Source organism: Aquarana catesbeiana, linkage group LG03, assembly GCF_042186555.1.
Source record: "Aquarana catesbeiana isolate 2022-GZ linkage group LG03, ASM4218655v1, whole genome shotgun sequence".
NCBI classification, from domain to species: Eukaryota; Metazoa; Chordata; class Amphibia; order Anura; family Ranidae; genus Aquarana; species Aquarana catesbeiana.
This window is the reverse complement of record NC_133326.1, coordinates 155,622,358-155,636,737: the sequence shown is the minus strand read 5'-3', so window position 1 is coordinate 155,636,737 and position 14,380 is coordinate 155,622,358. Positions and strand designations below refer to the sequence as shown.

General features: G+C 42.4%; 1 protein-coding gene across 1 annotated transcript in view; it reads right to left on the bottom strand.

Moving 5' to 3' along the window:
* Positions 1 to 14,380, bottom strand: part of ITIH2 (inter-alpha-trypsin inhibitor heavy chain 2) — a 78,642-nt gene that overhangs the window by 4,160 nt on the left and 60,102 nt on the right. Inside the window, exons 16-20 of the mRNA XM_073619438.1 lie at positions 14,145 to 14,306; positions 13,458 to 13,571; positions 9,908 to 10,106; positions 7,084 to 7,256; positions 1,604 to 1,715 (exon numbers count right to left, since the gene is read on the bottom strand). Coding sequence (XP_073475539.1) covers positions 1,604 to 1,715; positions 7,084 to 7,256; positions 9,908 to 10,106; positions 13,458 to 13,571; positions 14,145 to 14,306 — 760 coding nt within the window. The remainder of the gene's footprint in view (positions 1 to 1,603; positions 1,716 to 7,083; positions 7,257 to 9,907; positions 10,107 to 13,457; positions 13,572 to 14,144; positions 14,307 to 14,380) is intronic.

The following is a 14,380-nucleotide window of genomic DNA, read 5'->3' as shown; positions in this document are numbered from 1 at the left end:
AAAAAAAATTAAAGGAGCCCTTTGAAAACACATCTGATCTCAATGGGGAAACATATCATGCTGGATATCTACATTTGTATGGACTGGGTAATATTTTAGGGACGAAAGGATGCCACGTCGTTTGATGGAAATGAAAATGATCAATCTACAGAGGGTTGAATTCGAAGACACCCCGAAAATCAAAGTGAAAAAATGATGCAGCAGCAGCCTAGTCAGTTTTGCTGAAATTTCATTGCAGCAACTCAAAATGGTACTTTGCATGGACCCCATGTGCTTGCATGCATACTTGACAACGTTGGGGCATGCTCCTAATGAGACGACAGATGCTGTCCTGGGGTATTTCCTCCCAAATCTGCACCAGGGCATCACTGAGCTCCTGAATAGACTGAGGTGCAACCTGGCGGCATCAGATGGACCGAAACATAATGTCCCAGAGGTGTTCTATTGGACTTAGGTCAGGTAAGTGTGGGGGCCATTCAATGGTATCAATTCCTTCATTCTCCAGGAACTGGCTGCATACTCTCGCTACATGAGACCGGGCATTGCCGTGCACCAGGAGCAACCCAGGACCCACTGCACCAGCGTAGGCTCCGACAATGTGTCTAAGTATTTCATCCCGATACCTAATGGCATTCAGGGTGCCCTTGTCTAGCCTGTAGAGGTCTGTGTGCCCATCTATGGATATGCCTCCACAGATCATCTCTGACACACCACCAAGCCGCTCATGCTGAACGATGTTACAGGTAGCATAATGTTCTCCACAGCTTCTCCAGACCCTTTCACGTCTGTCACGTGCTCAGGGTGAACCTGCTCTCATCTGTGAAAAGGACAGGGCGCCAGTGGCAGACCTGACAATTCTGGTGTTCAATGGCAAATGCCAGTCCAGCTCCACCGTGGCAGGCAGTGAGCACAGGGCCCACTAGAGGACATGGGGCCTCAGGCTACCCTCATGAAGTCTGTTTCTGATTGCTTGGTCAGAGACATTCACACCAGTGGCCTGCTCAAGGTCATTTTGTAGGGCTCTGGCAGTGCTCATCTTGTTCCTCCTTGCAAAAAGGAGCAGATACTGGTCCTACTGATGGGTTAAGGACCTTCTATGGCCTTGTCCAGCTCTCCTAGAGTAACTGCCTGTCTCCTGGAATTTCTGCCATGCTCTTGAGACTGCTGGGAGACACAGCAAACCTAGCAATGCCATGTATTGAATTGCCATCCTGGAGGAGTCCTGGACTGCCTGTGCAATCTCTATAGGGTCCAGGTATCACCTCATGCTACCAGTAGTGACACTGAACCTAGTCAATTGCAAAACTTACAGCCTCCACCTGTAATTCCTGTTTTGGAGGTTGTCTCATTGTTGTCCATCTAGTACACCTGTTGTTATTTTCATTAACACCAAAGCAGCTCAAACTGATTAACAACTCCCTCTGCTACTTAACTGACCAGATCAATATCCCAGGAGTTAAATTGACTTGATGCTATACTCTGATTAAAAAGTGTTCCTTTCATTTTTTTGTACAGTGTATAATATATACTAATGTTGTTACTGTCAGCTTATTTCCTTTTACATTCATGGTAGCAATTTATTTTTTCAGTATTATATACTAACCTTGTTACTGTCAGCTTATTTCCTTTTACATTCATGGTAGCGATTGGTTTCTCTGGATCAGTACCTGCTCGCACATCATAGACACTTACTTCTGGCTCCTTCATAAACTGGCCTAAATAAATGAAGACAAATTACTTGCAGTTAGACTCCCTTTGTAGGCATAAATATATCAGTATATGTAAAGCAATATCAAACTTCAGTAATAAATATTCCAAGCCAGTGTCAAAGGCACATGCTGATTATGTCTGCATACAGGTAAGTCTTAGCAAATATTGTCAGGAGGCTTACTATTGCTTACCTATACCTCTGAAAATGCTTGTTCCCTGGCTGTCCAGCTGACTTCAAGGACTTTTACACATGACCGCAAGACAACATTTTTATGAGTAATTTTTTTTTTTTTTTTTATGGATCTGAATGCAGGTGTACTGTTCTTTTTATAAGCCACTGCACACAGATCAGTAAACTTGCACTGTGTTCAGTGCAGAAAGAAAAGTAGAAAAATCTTTCTGAAGTCCTGCATTTGGATCATGTATGCATGTAAACATTTTTGTACTAACTTTTGTATACATATTGAACAAATGTACTCTACTGAAGTACAAGAGCTGTGTGCGTCCTAGCAACGGTGAACACTAGGTGGCAATATTTGCCTGCATCCTAGCAACAGAGGACCTAGGCAGCTTTCCTTGAGAAGCTGCCTGAGTCTTAGCAATGAAATGAGGCAAGGTTGACTTCCTTGGGAAGCTGCCTGTATTCTAGTAAACGGGCCACTTACACTGAAATGCTGTACACATGTCAACATTACTCAAATGTTACTGCCATACGGAGCACTTTTTACACAGGATCTTTCTGCCAGCAAGATCTTGCATACTAGTTGCTGTATTTTCTTCTGGCCGTGTGTTTGTACCCTAATGCCCTAAAAAGATAGTGACTGGGAATAATTATACACATTAGACACTATGACATTCTAATATGCATGTTTCTTACATATCAGTTGCTCCAAGCAAGACAGAGATAGACGGTATTTTTGGACACAGGTAATTATAGCTGGCTCACATCTGTGCAGTGTGTTGTGTTTTAGACATGTTTTTCTTGTGTTTTAGATGCTCTGACATTGAATGGTATATGACATGCATTTTCATAAAAGCACATTAACCACTTGCCAACCGGCCAATTCTGACACTTCTACTTGTAAAAATCGGATTTTTTTTCCAGAAAATTACTTAGAACCCCCAAAACATTTTATATTTATTTGTTTAGCAGAGGCCCTATAGAATAAAATGATTGGTTTTGAAATTTTTTTATGTCACAGGGTATTTGCGCAGCGATTTTTTTAAACGCAATTTTTTTGGCAAAAAATACACTTTGATGAATTTTTTGCACACACAACATAATACCCATTTTTTTGTAAAATGTAAAAGCGGATGTTACGCCAAGTAAATAGATATCTAACATATCATGTTTTAAAATTGCATATGTGGAGGGGCGCCAAGCTACGGTACTTAAAATACTCCATAGGCAACGTTTTACATTTTTACACGTTACCAGTTTAATGTTACAGAGGAGGTCTGGCAATAGAATTATTGCTCTTGCTCTGATGTTTGGGATGATACCTCCCGTGTTGTGCGATCACCATTTACATATGCGTGTGGGACTTGCATATGCTCTCACGCATAAGCACGGGGGGGGGGGGGGGGGCGTGGCACTTAAAATTTTTATTTTATTAATCATTTTATCCCAAACTATTTTTTACATTGTCTCTTTATTTTTTATTAACTTTTTTCCAGATCAGACACAGATCTCTCTGAACGACTGCTTTCCGCTGTTAACGACCAGGTAAACAGAGAGGCGGAACCAGAAGCGACAAAATCATTATCGTTCCCAGGTCACAGAGAGGGAGGAACAACCTCAGTTCCTGTCTCTCTGTCTTGTGCCACCGGTCAGAGTGCTGCTGGGCTCTGCGATCAGATGGTAGGATGGTACCGCCTCATGCTGCCCACAGGAGTGATTGAGTGTTTAGCCACTTTTATTACTTCTGTAGTACAGGGCATCATCGGCTGAAAATGTTATTACCGGGATGATGCCTGTAGCTGCAGGCATCATCTCGGTATAACCACTGCCAACTGAGGACCTCATATGATGCAGCAACATAAAAGATGCAGCAAAGTAAAATGCATATGTGTACAGTACACATATTAGGAGAAAGCTGTATAGGCCCGTACAGGTTTTTCTTAACCACTTCAGCCCCGGAAGAATTTACCCCCTTCCTGACCAGAGCGTTTTTTTCAATTCGGAACTGCGTCGCTTTAACTGACAATTGCGCGGTCGTGCGACGTTGTACCCAAACAAAATTGACATCCTTTTTTTCCCACAAATAGAGCTTTCTTTTGGTGGTATTTGATCGCCTCTACGGTTTTTATTTTTTGTGCTATGAACAAAAAAAGAGCGACAATTTTGAAAAAAAAAAAACACAATATTTTGTACTTTTTGCTATAATAAATATCCCCATTTTTTAAAAAAAACAAACAAATTTTTTCTCAGTTTAGGTTGATATGTATTCTTCTACATATTTTTGGTAAAAAAAAAAATCGCAATAAGCGCATATTGATTGGTTTGAGCGAAAGTTATAGCGTCTACAAAATAGGGGATAGATTTAAAGCATTTTTATTATTTTTTATTTTTTTTACTAGTAATGGCGGCGTTCTGCGATTTTTATCATGACTGCGACATTATGGCCGACACATTGGACAATTTTGACACATTTTTGGAACCATTGACACTAATACAGTGATCAGTGCGATTAAAAATGCATTGATTACTGTAAAAATGTCACTGGCAGTGAAGTGGTTAACTGTTCCCTGCGAGGTGATTCTAACTGAAGGGGGAGGGGACTAACTAGAGGAAGTGACGGATCGTGGTTCCTAGCTAATAGGAACACACGATCTGTCACTCCTGTCAGAACAGAACAGGGAAGTGTGTGTTTACACACGCTCGTCCGTGTTCTGTGTCTCCTGGTCACGATCGCTTGTGGCCGGCGGTCATCCTGACTGTCGGCCACGAGCATCCGCACTCCCACTGTGCAGCCTGCTATCCTAACCCCGTGGGCCAACGTACAGCTACGCAGTTTTGCGCAGGGGAGCCAACCTGCCGCAGTGTAACTGTGGCGGCTGGTCCGGAAGCGGTTAATACCGCCTCCCATTTCTTTTACCTCCTGTTAGGGTTTTTTCTAATTTTTTATTTTGCTGTGTCATGTTGGGGAGTTTTCCATTCCTATCCTATAGACACAACTTGAAGCGACAGTAAATCTCTATCCCCTTTTCTATTGACAACTGTAAGGCAGCCTATACATTTGTCTTTTTTTTTTTTGTTCAACCAGCAGGCTAAGTTAAAAAATGTGAACTGGCTTCCCCATCAACACACTAGTGGTGGATGGGAGAAGCATTCCCGCTGAGCTATTGTGTTCTGATGGTGGGGAAACTTTCCGCTGAACTTGCAGTTTGTATGGAAGTCAATTGGTAGATCGACTTTTGTACACCCAGCCTGTCCATACATGGATTGAAATTGTATCTGGCTTAACTGTTGGGTTTTCCATCACTTTCTGTCTCAGCAACCATGGTCACCAGGTAGGGGGACTTTTCCCAACGTGAACACAGAGAGCAATAAAAACCTTCTAACCCTTCCCTACTTTATGCTAAATTAAAAAAAAAATATATTGGCTAGAGATACATTATAGCACATACTGAAGGTCTCTTTTACAAGAATATTTAAAATAAAATAAATGAAAAGGCTATTTAAAGTGTACAGTGGGTTAAATGGAAAAACAATCAGCAGATGTGGTCAGTTCCCAACCCCCTGTGGAGTGCCAACACATTGTCTCATGCTGCACTGAACTCTCAAGTTGCTAGTCCTGCCTGAGTTCTCCACTGCTGTAAAGCCGAAAGGCTTTACTGCGGGGTTCCCTTACCAGGAATGGTGGCGGCTGCACCCGACATTTCGAAGATCGGCTGGGGTGCCGACATTGTGGGCTCCCTGGACAGGTAAATGTTACTTCTACAGAACTCCCCCTCTATTTATCCCCATAACTTTACTTGTACAGAACTCCCCCATCTATTTATCCCTATAAGTTGTTTACATTCTCATTCCTGGTCCCCCTCATATACCAAGTCCCTTTCTTTAAGAGGAGGTAAAGCCCCCCCCCCCATGAAAAATTAAAAGTCAGCAGCTACAAATACTGCAGTTACTTTTAATATTAGGACAGTTACCTGTCCAGGGAGCCCACAATGTCGGCACACCAGCCGAACTTCGGTACGGCTGTTGGGTGCAGCTGCCGTTCCTGGTAAGGGAACCCCGCAGTGAAGCCTTTCGGCTTCACAGCCCGTTCTCTACTGCGCATGCGTGAAGCACGCTGTGCTTTTTAATTGGCCCGGCGGCAGAGGAAGGAGGAGGGGGGCCGAACTTCTGAGAGACTGCTCCGCAACGCCGTCTCCGGAAGTGGGGAATGTTACCTTTCAAAAATAGGTACCTGTTTCCCCTTCCCCCCTGAAAGGTGCCAAATGTGGCACCAGAGTGGGGGAGGAAACGGATAAGCAGAAGTTCCACTTTTGAGTGGAACTCCGCTTTAAACTAGTCTGGCAACTATGCTTGAAATTTCAGAGTAGCTGAGGCAGCTTTGTCTGCCAACAACAGGAAGTTGAGAGCTCACTAGATTTTGGTCAGATCAGTAGTCATTGTTTTCTACACTCGTCAGTGACGAGGAAAAATTTATCTTTGTATTGGAGAGCTGTACTGAATGCACTTTTTAGATTTTTCCCACACATACTCTTTAATCTGCATGCGGTTTATTCATCCAGGTTAGAGACAGAAGAGAAAACAAAGAAAATTCACCAAAAAAAAAAGAAGTTTCACCAGGGCCTACTAGGGATAGCCAAGGAAAGACCTATTGACCATTTAAAGCGGGTCTAAAGTCTAATAGGTTTTTACCTTAATGCATTCCCTACATTAAGGTAAAAAAAAAACTACCCACTAACTGTGCCCCCTTCTCCAGACACATACCTGTGTCCTGTCAGCCATCCAGCACCAGGAGCCCCACTGCAGCTCTTATCCCTTCACTTCCCGGTCTCACAGGATAAACAGGCAGCAAGCAAGAGGCTCCTGCTGGTGTCAGTCAATTTCTGTGAGGAGGGGGGGCATGGCCAAGTCATGCTGTGTGTGTCTATGAACTCTCACAGCCTAGCATGGGAGCACACCTGCATGGGTGCCCCCCATAGCATACAGCTTGCTATGGGGACACCCTCATAAAGGTGGAGCAGAGAGTGCTGGTGGGTAACTCCAGAAGACGGGGTAAGGGACCACTGCACAGAGCAGGTAAGTATCTTTTAAAATGTTATTGTAATAAAAATGGCTTTAATGTCACTTTGAAAAATGGAAATTTTACATTCCCACCAATTTAATTGGCCCTGCCCATACAGTACATCATGGCTTACCTATCAAACCGTGCGCCCCATCAGAAAATGAGTGACTAGAAGGAAAGTAGAGTCCAAGGAAGTCTACGTTGACAGGATGATTCTTCCATACACGATGCAAGATTATCAGGAAAGTCATGTTATCATCTACGGTAATAGTAACATTACTCTCCTTCTTCACTGACACAGTGAGCCTACAAGAAAGCAGCAGATTTAGTAAATATGCCAAAAATACATACAGCAAAAATCTGCAGTTAGTGTAACAATAATCTGAACAAAGACTACCAATAATGGAAGCTGCCCTCAAAAGACCCTGATATAAAGACCATATAAATGTTGAAATCATAAAGGTAGCACTTCTGTAAACTATCTACCACCACACACACACCATGTACAGTATATGATATATCCAAACTTGCTATCATTTTTAATAAAAAGTTACCTGTTGTTCATTTCTCAGTAAAAAAATCAGTCTGTAGGTAGATCTAAATGGTGGAAAAAAGCCCACTGGTCACCCCTTTTTCATTTCATACCTCAAAATGGGGACAAAGTTGGTGTTGGTGTTTATCTACAAGCATGGTACGTGGTTGTAAGTTTTCTAACAGTGAAATTGATGATGATGAGTAAAGTTAGAAGGGAGGAATTAAAAACTTAACTGCATACCATAACAACAGTGTAACAATAATAGGTCCTCTGAATGATTATAGCAGTGCTAACCTCCAGTCAGCAAGACCAGTGATGGTGGATGTTTTCTAGACTATCAGGTAGTAGTAGAGATACATACATTGTAGCCTGCTGTAGAAAGTTTTTACAATGTTGTAACCTTGTAACATCCTTTTGTTACATGGTTCGATATTGTGTAACCTTCCCTCATCCTTGTGTGTAAGGCCCCTTTCAAATTGTTGGAGCGTTCAGGTCCGCCTGTCATTTTTTTCAGCGGCCCTGAACGGGCGCTCCATGTTAGTCTATGGAGCGACGGATGTCAGCGGTGACATGTCCGCTAACATCCGACCCAGTCCAATCCGCTAAAAGCAGACAGGTGGCCCTACGTTCACATCCGTCTCTGGCAGATCGGATCGGGCGAGATCTGATGAAAACGGACATGCTGTCCGTTTTCGTCCAATCTCTCCATAGCAAATACCGGCACTCGACAAGGCCCTCCCCACTCAGTGAACATAGAGGGACCTGACCTGTCATCCGCCGGCTCAGTGGAGATCAACGGAGAGATCACCCGCTGAGCTGGCGGACTCTGGCGAACTCCGTGGCAGCGGATCCGCCTGGTGTGAATGAAGCCTTATGCCCAGTACACACGGTCGGATTTTCCGATCGGAGCGTGTTGTCGGACATTTTCCATCGGATTTTCCGACATGCAAAGTTTGAGAGCAGGATATAAAATTTTCCGACAACAAAATCCGTTGCTGGAAATTCCGATCGTGTGTACACAAATCCGACGGACAAAGTGCCACGCATGCTCACAATAAATAAAGAGATGAAAGCTATTGGCCACTGCCCCATTTATAGTCCCAACGTACGTGTTTTACGTCACCGGGTTCAGAATGATCGGATTTTCCGACAACTTTGTGTGACCGTGTGTATGCAAGACAAGTCTGAGCCAACATCTGTCGGAAAAAATCCTAGGATTTTGTTGTCGGAATGTCCGAACAAAGTCCGACCGTGTGTACAGGGCATTAGTCTCAGCAAACTAAAAAAAAAATGGTGGTTCTTTAGCCATGGCACATATATTTGAGTCTATCCTTAGGAGCAAGGTATCAGTGACTATAGAAATGTAACCAGAAGCATAGAACACTTGCCAGGGTAAAAAAAAAACCTCATTCTAAGGTGTCCATAGACTTTGGAGAATGCTCATAGAGGGTAGTCATCTGAAAATACAGCTGAATCAGGTGACCATAAACACCACTAGCCCAGATAGGGTCAAGGTAAATTTAAATAATTTTTTTTCCACTTGACCCCCCTCCCTGGCCCATTGGTTAAACCCAAGGCCATTGAATGGGTATAGGGACCCAGAAAGATTATAGAAATAGATGCCAGCGGATGGACAAATCACTGCTCAGCTTCTACCTTTAGTTTCTTCAAATAAAGTGGTTCTGAAGGCTGAAGGGTCTTTACCTTCATGCTACCTTCTAAGTGCAGCCCCTTCTAATACTTACCTGAGCCGCATCGCAGTCAAGCGATGTGCATGAGAGCCTCGGCTCTCTGGAGACTCTCCCTCCTCACTGGCTGAGACTGCAGCGGAAACTATTGGTTCCCGCTGCTGTCAATCACAGCCAGTGAGGCAATGAGGAGAGAAGGGGTGGGGCCAACCCACGGTTCTGAGTTTGAATTGACATGCAGAGCAGTGGCTCAGGAGTGAACCTGCTCAGGTGCCCCCATGGCAATCTGCTTGCTTTGGGAGGCACCCGGCAGGAGGGAGGGACCAGGAGCGCTGATGTGGGACCTGAGAAGAGGAGGATTGGGGCTGATCTGTGCAAAACCACCGCACAAAGCAGGTAAGTATGACATGTTTGTTATTTTTAAAAATATTACCTTTAATATCACTTTAAGGTTTGAAAAACCTAGAAGCTGATTGGTTACTATGCACAGCTGCACCAGATTCTGTGTGCACTAGTTTCAGTAAATGCCTCCCATGCAATGTTCTTTTCCACATTTCTATTTTCACAGGTTAACTTTAAGCATATTCTTAAATAATTCACAAAACTATACTCACCAATCATTTACAGTTACTTCTTTGTAAACTACTATATGTAAATGGAAATAAGGAAACTTCCAATATCTCTCCAGTAAGTTTTATCAGTCAATAAATGCAACATTTCCAAGCTACACTCACCTCTTGTAAGCCAGGCTGCTGGACTCAGACCAGCGCATCACTCTGGTATAAGATGCATCTTTCAGTGTTATTTTGTCAGTGCTTACTTCAATCTTCATATCTAGCTGTCTAAAATACATGCCAAATGTACCAAAGTAGGTGTTCAGCTTGCCATCCTTAGCTTTTTTAGCGGTAACTATTCTCCCATTAATCGCAATACCTGCAGAAGAAAACATTACTCATGTATTAGTTGGCATCTTATCATTGACTTTCTTGTTTCGGTTTTTCTCAAAGAGATTTTTTTGCAATAAAAGAATGCATTAGTGATCTGTCTTTATTGGCTTAGCATTGGCTGCAGCATAGGGGAGGAACCAATTGATCTGGGTGGATCCCCAAGAGGTATAAGTAGCAAGTAAGTAGTTCAACTTACCGGTGCCCAGCTATAACCCTTTGATATCAGTGTTCTGTGGATTTAATTTAACAAAATGCCCAGTTCAAGTAAAATTAAAAGCTTTTTTGTTTTCTAATTATTACATTATGCTTGGGTTCATTCATTTTCTGGCAAGATCCCTTTAAATACATTCAGTCTCTATATTCCCACAAGACCTCAAACGTGTCACAGAATTACAACTGGATAGGCCAACAATCTGTTTTATCTTCCATCAGGTACAATCCATTGGTGTTTTTTTGATGGCTAAGGAGTTTTGATGAAACTGAAATACAGGTTTTGGAGGAGAATGACCTCTAATTTCTTTTAGCCTAAAGGGCCTGGTATGGATTTTGGGGGGACCCCACGCCATTTGTTTTCTTAATTCTATCATAGGGTTCCCCTTAACCACTTCAATACAATGTATTATATATTCTGCACTGCACTATATACCCTGCACTGTATTATATATACTACACTGACTGCACTATATATTCTCCACTGTTTTATATATACTACAATGACTGCACTATATACTCTGCAATGTATTATATATACTACACTGATTGCATTATATACTCTGAACTGTATTATATATACTACACAGACTGCACTATATACTCTGAACTGTACTATATATACTACACTGACTGCACTATATACTCTGAACTGTATTATATTTACACTGCAGGGACTGCACTATATACAGTGGAACCTCGGATTACGAGCATAATCCGTTCCAGGAGTATGCTCGTAATCCAAAGCACTCGCAAGTTTTCCCATTGAAGTCAATGGAAACGAAAATGATTTGTTCTGCACTGACTTCAATGGGATGCAATACCGCATGCGGCCAGAGGTGGGGGGCGCCAGTGAGCCTCAGAAACGGCCAAAAAGGCCCGAGCACACTTCGGCTGACCTCGGCAAACCTCGGAAAGACTCCGGTCACAAGCCTTTCCGAGGTTTGCCGAGGTCAGCCGAACTGTCCTTGGGCCTTTCTGTGCATTTCTGAACGCCGCCGATCGGCACTGTTCGGCTCCGGCGCCCCCCACCTCAGGCCAAAAGCGGTACTGCACACCACTTTTGGCCTGAATCCTGCTCGTTTTGCGAGACCACACTCGCAAACCGAGTTAGAATTTTTATAAATACAGTGCTCGTTTTGCGAAACGCTCGTTAACCGCGTTACTCGCAAACCGACTGCACTATATACTCTGAACTGTATTATATATACTACACTGACTGCACTATATACTCTGAACTGTATTATATATACTACACTGACTGCACTATATACTCTGAACCGTATTATATATACTACACTAACTGCACTATATAATCTGAACTGTAATATATATACTACACTAACTGCACTATATACTCTGAATTGTATTACATATACTACACTGACTGCACTATATACTCTGAACTGTATTATATATACACTGCAGGGACTGCACTATATACACTGAACTGTATTATATACACTACACTGACTGCGCTATATACTCTGAACTGTATTATTTATAATACACTGACTGCACTATATACTCTGAACTGTATTATATATACTACACTAACTGCACTATATATACTCTGAACTGTATTATATATACTACACTGACTGCACTATATACTCTGAACTGTATTATACATACTACACTAACTGTACTATATACTCTGAACTGTATTACATATACTACACACTACACTAACTACCTGCCTAATCTCCATTCATTCACTATATACGGCTGCTGTGTAAGCAGGAGCCTTATATAGTGTGGAGCACCCTGCCTTTGGCCAATCATGGCTCTCACAGCACATTGCGCTGTGATTGGCCAAAGCATACAGGTCAGGTGCATGCTTTGGCCAATCAGCAGCTGTCAATGCACTGCGATCTTGCAGTGCATTATGGGGTTCTCTGCGGCGGGCTACAAACAAACGGACATGCAACGTTCGAGTTGAACTTACGTTCGATTAGAGCTTCGGGACCATCCCTAGCTGTGATGCTGCAGCTGTCCCCTGCACGTTCTTAGTCTGAGAACTGAGCAAACACATGACTGCTGATTGTTCAATTCTTGGTTTGCTCTTAGCAGAGAGCAGTAATTGTCAGTCACCACTCTCTGCCCTACCCCTCCAGCGCTCACTGGAGCGCCAGGCCGAGCAGGGGGCTAGAGCAGCTGGCACGGGCTCTCAGCGCCACTCTGAGAGGCTGAGCCAGTTGCCAAAAAGACATCTGGATGGATCCAGGGATCCTTCCAGAGCCTGGAGCGGCTCTGTGAGGTCAGCCAGCAGCAGATTTTAGCCCAGTGTCGGCTGATTCTGGGTCACAAGAGAGCACAAGTAAGTCCACTCTGTTATCCATAATAGAAGTATGGCCTAAAAAGCTTCTCTTTTAAGTGGCAAATAAAGGCCCCGCCATTTAATAGTTTAACAGTAAAAGGTTGCTTAGTAGCAGTTTTATAAGCAGGTGGGTTTCACACTAAACTAGCCTTTCTCACCCTTTTTGCCCTTGAGCACTCTTGAAGTAATGTTCAAGTTTCATGGGAAGTCCTACTAAAGTGATTGTCTCTACAGTTCATGGGACATTAGTGTGATCAATAAGCTGTAAATAATTTTAAATAGGAGAATAACATCCATGGCATTACCTTTCTTCATACAACAAAATTATTATCAGTAATAATCTTGACATGAAAGGAATAATAATAACAGAACAGAAATAGACAGTGAAAATGTTAGTGTCCCCTGATCAATTCACCTCTATTCAATGCTCCAAGAACCCCCAAGCAACCTCAGAAGGAACCCTAAGATTCCACAGAACCCAGTTTGAGAAAGGCTGCTTTTAAGGTCAGAGGGGTCTTTGCTTTTGGCTTGCAGACATAGAATAACCACCTTGGTGGGTACAGATCACTCTGGGAGATTACAAGCCACAGAATGGATTACCAAGCAGTTAGGCAAAAATAAGAATAACCCATTTGAAATATGGGGTAGGCTGCCACCTACATCACCATTTGAAAAAAGAATGATCTTCGGGCATTGCAGTCACTTGATGAAACCCAGAGCAGCAGACAGAAAGGTAGACTGAATGATGACACTCCCCATTCGGCAATAAAAAGCAATACATACTGTATATTTTTTGAAAACACTTACCTAATTCAGTATCAGTCAGGAGGTTCAACATATTTCCGGCCTGTGCATCAACATTGAAGCAGACATCTGTTTGGCTTATTGGTAAGTTTATGATGAAATGTGGATCCGTATCAACTGCAAAATAATTGTTTTTCACATATTGGTGTTTTTATGTATTTTTACTCTACATAGTGCAGAGGTCATTATCAAATGTTTTATATACAGATCTGCTGGAATATCTAAAATATATTGATTCCTATCATATAATATATTTTTTTATTCCATAAGAGGTTTTTTTTAGGAAAAAAAGGAGGGACATGATTACATGGGCCCGAAGGGCTTGAAGTATACCTAAGTGTAGTAACAATAGTCAACAATATAATATTTATCCGATCATAATATCTACAGTATCATAAAGTTTAAGTATATTTAAATATGGTGTGAAGTAACAGGTATCTGAATGTAAATTGAGCTACCAAACATTCCAATTCATCTGATAATTGGGATGAAGAGCTAGCTTAGACCATGGGGTGGGGGTGGTTGTAGCCAGACTTTAAAATTATATAAAATGTTTATCCCCTCAAGGCTGCTGTAAACTTGTAAAAGGTCAGAACAATTTATAGCCTATCCAAAACCTATAGATATGCTATAGTCCATTCACTAAATCGCTTTGGATTATAGCTAAAGTATGACCAGGTGTATATTTACCACAAGTTGGTGTTGGAGTTTTTCCATTCTTGCATGGAGTCATCGTTGCAGTTTCCCTTTTGGCCTCCTGAGTTTTAGGTGGTTCAGATGGAGATAGGGTTGGCTTTGGTGGTAATGTGTGAACACTAGGAACAATAGGAGGAGGCTTTGTAGCTAGTGATGCTATCGGTAAAAAAATCAAGTGTTAACCATTTACAGTGTGTTAAAGAAGTGTTCACCATAAACATTCATTTGAT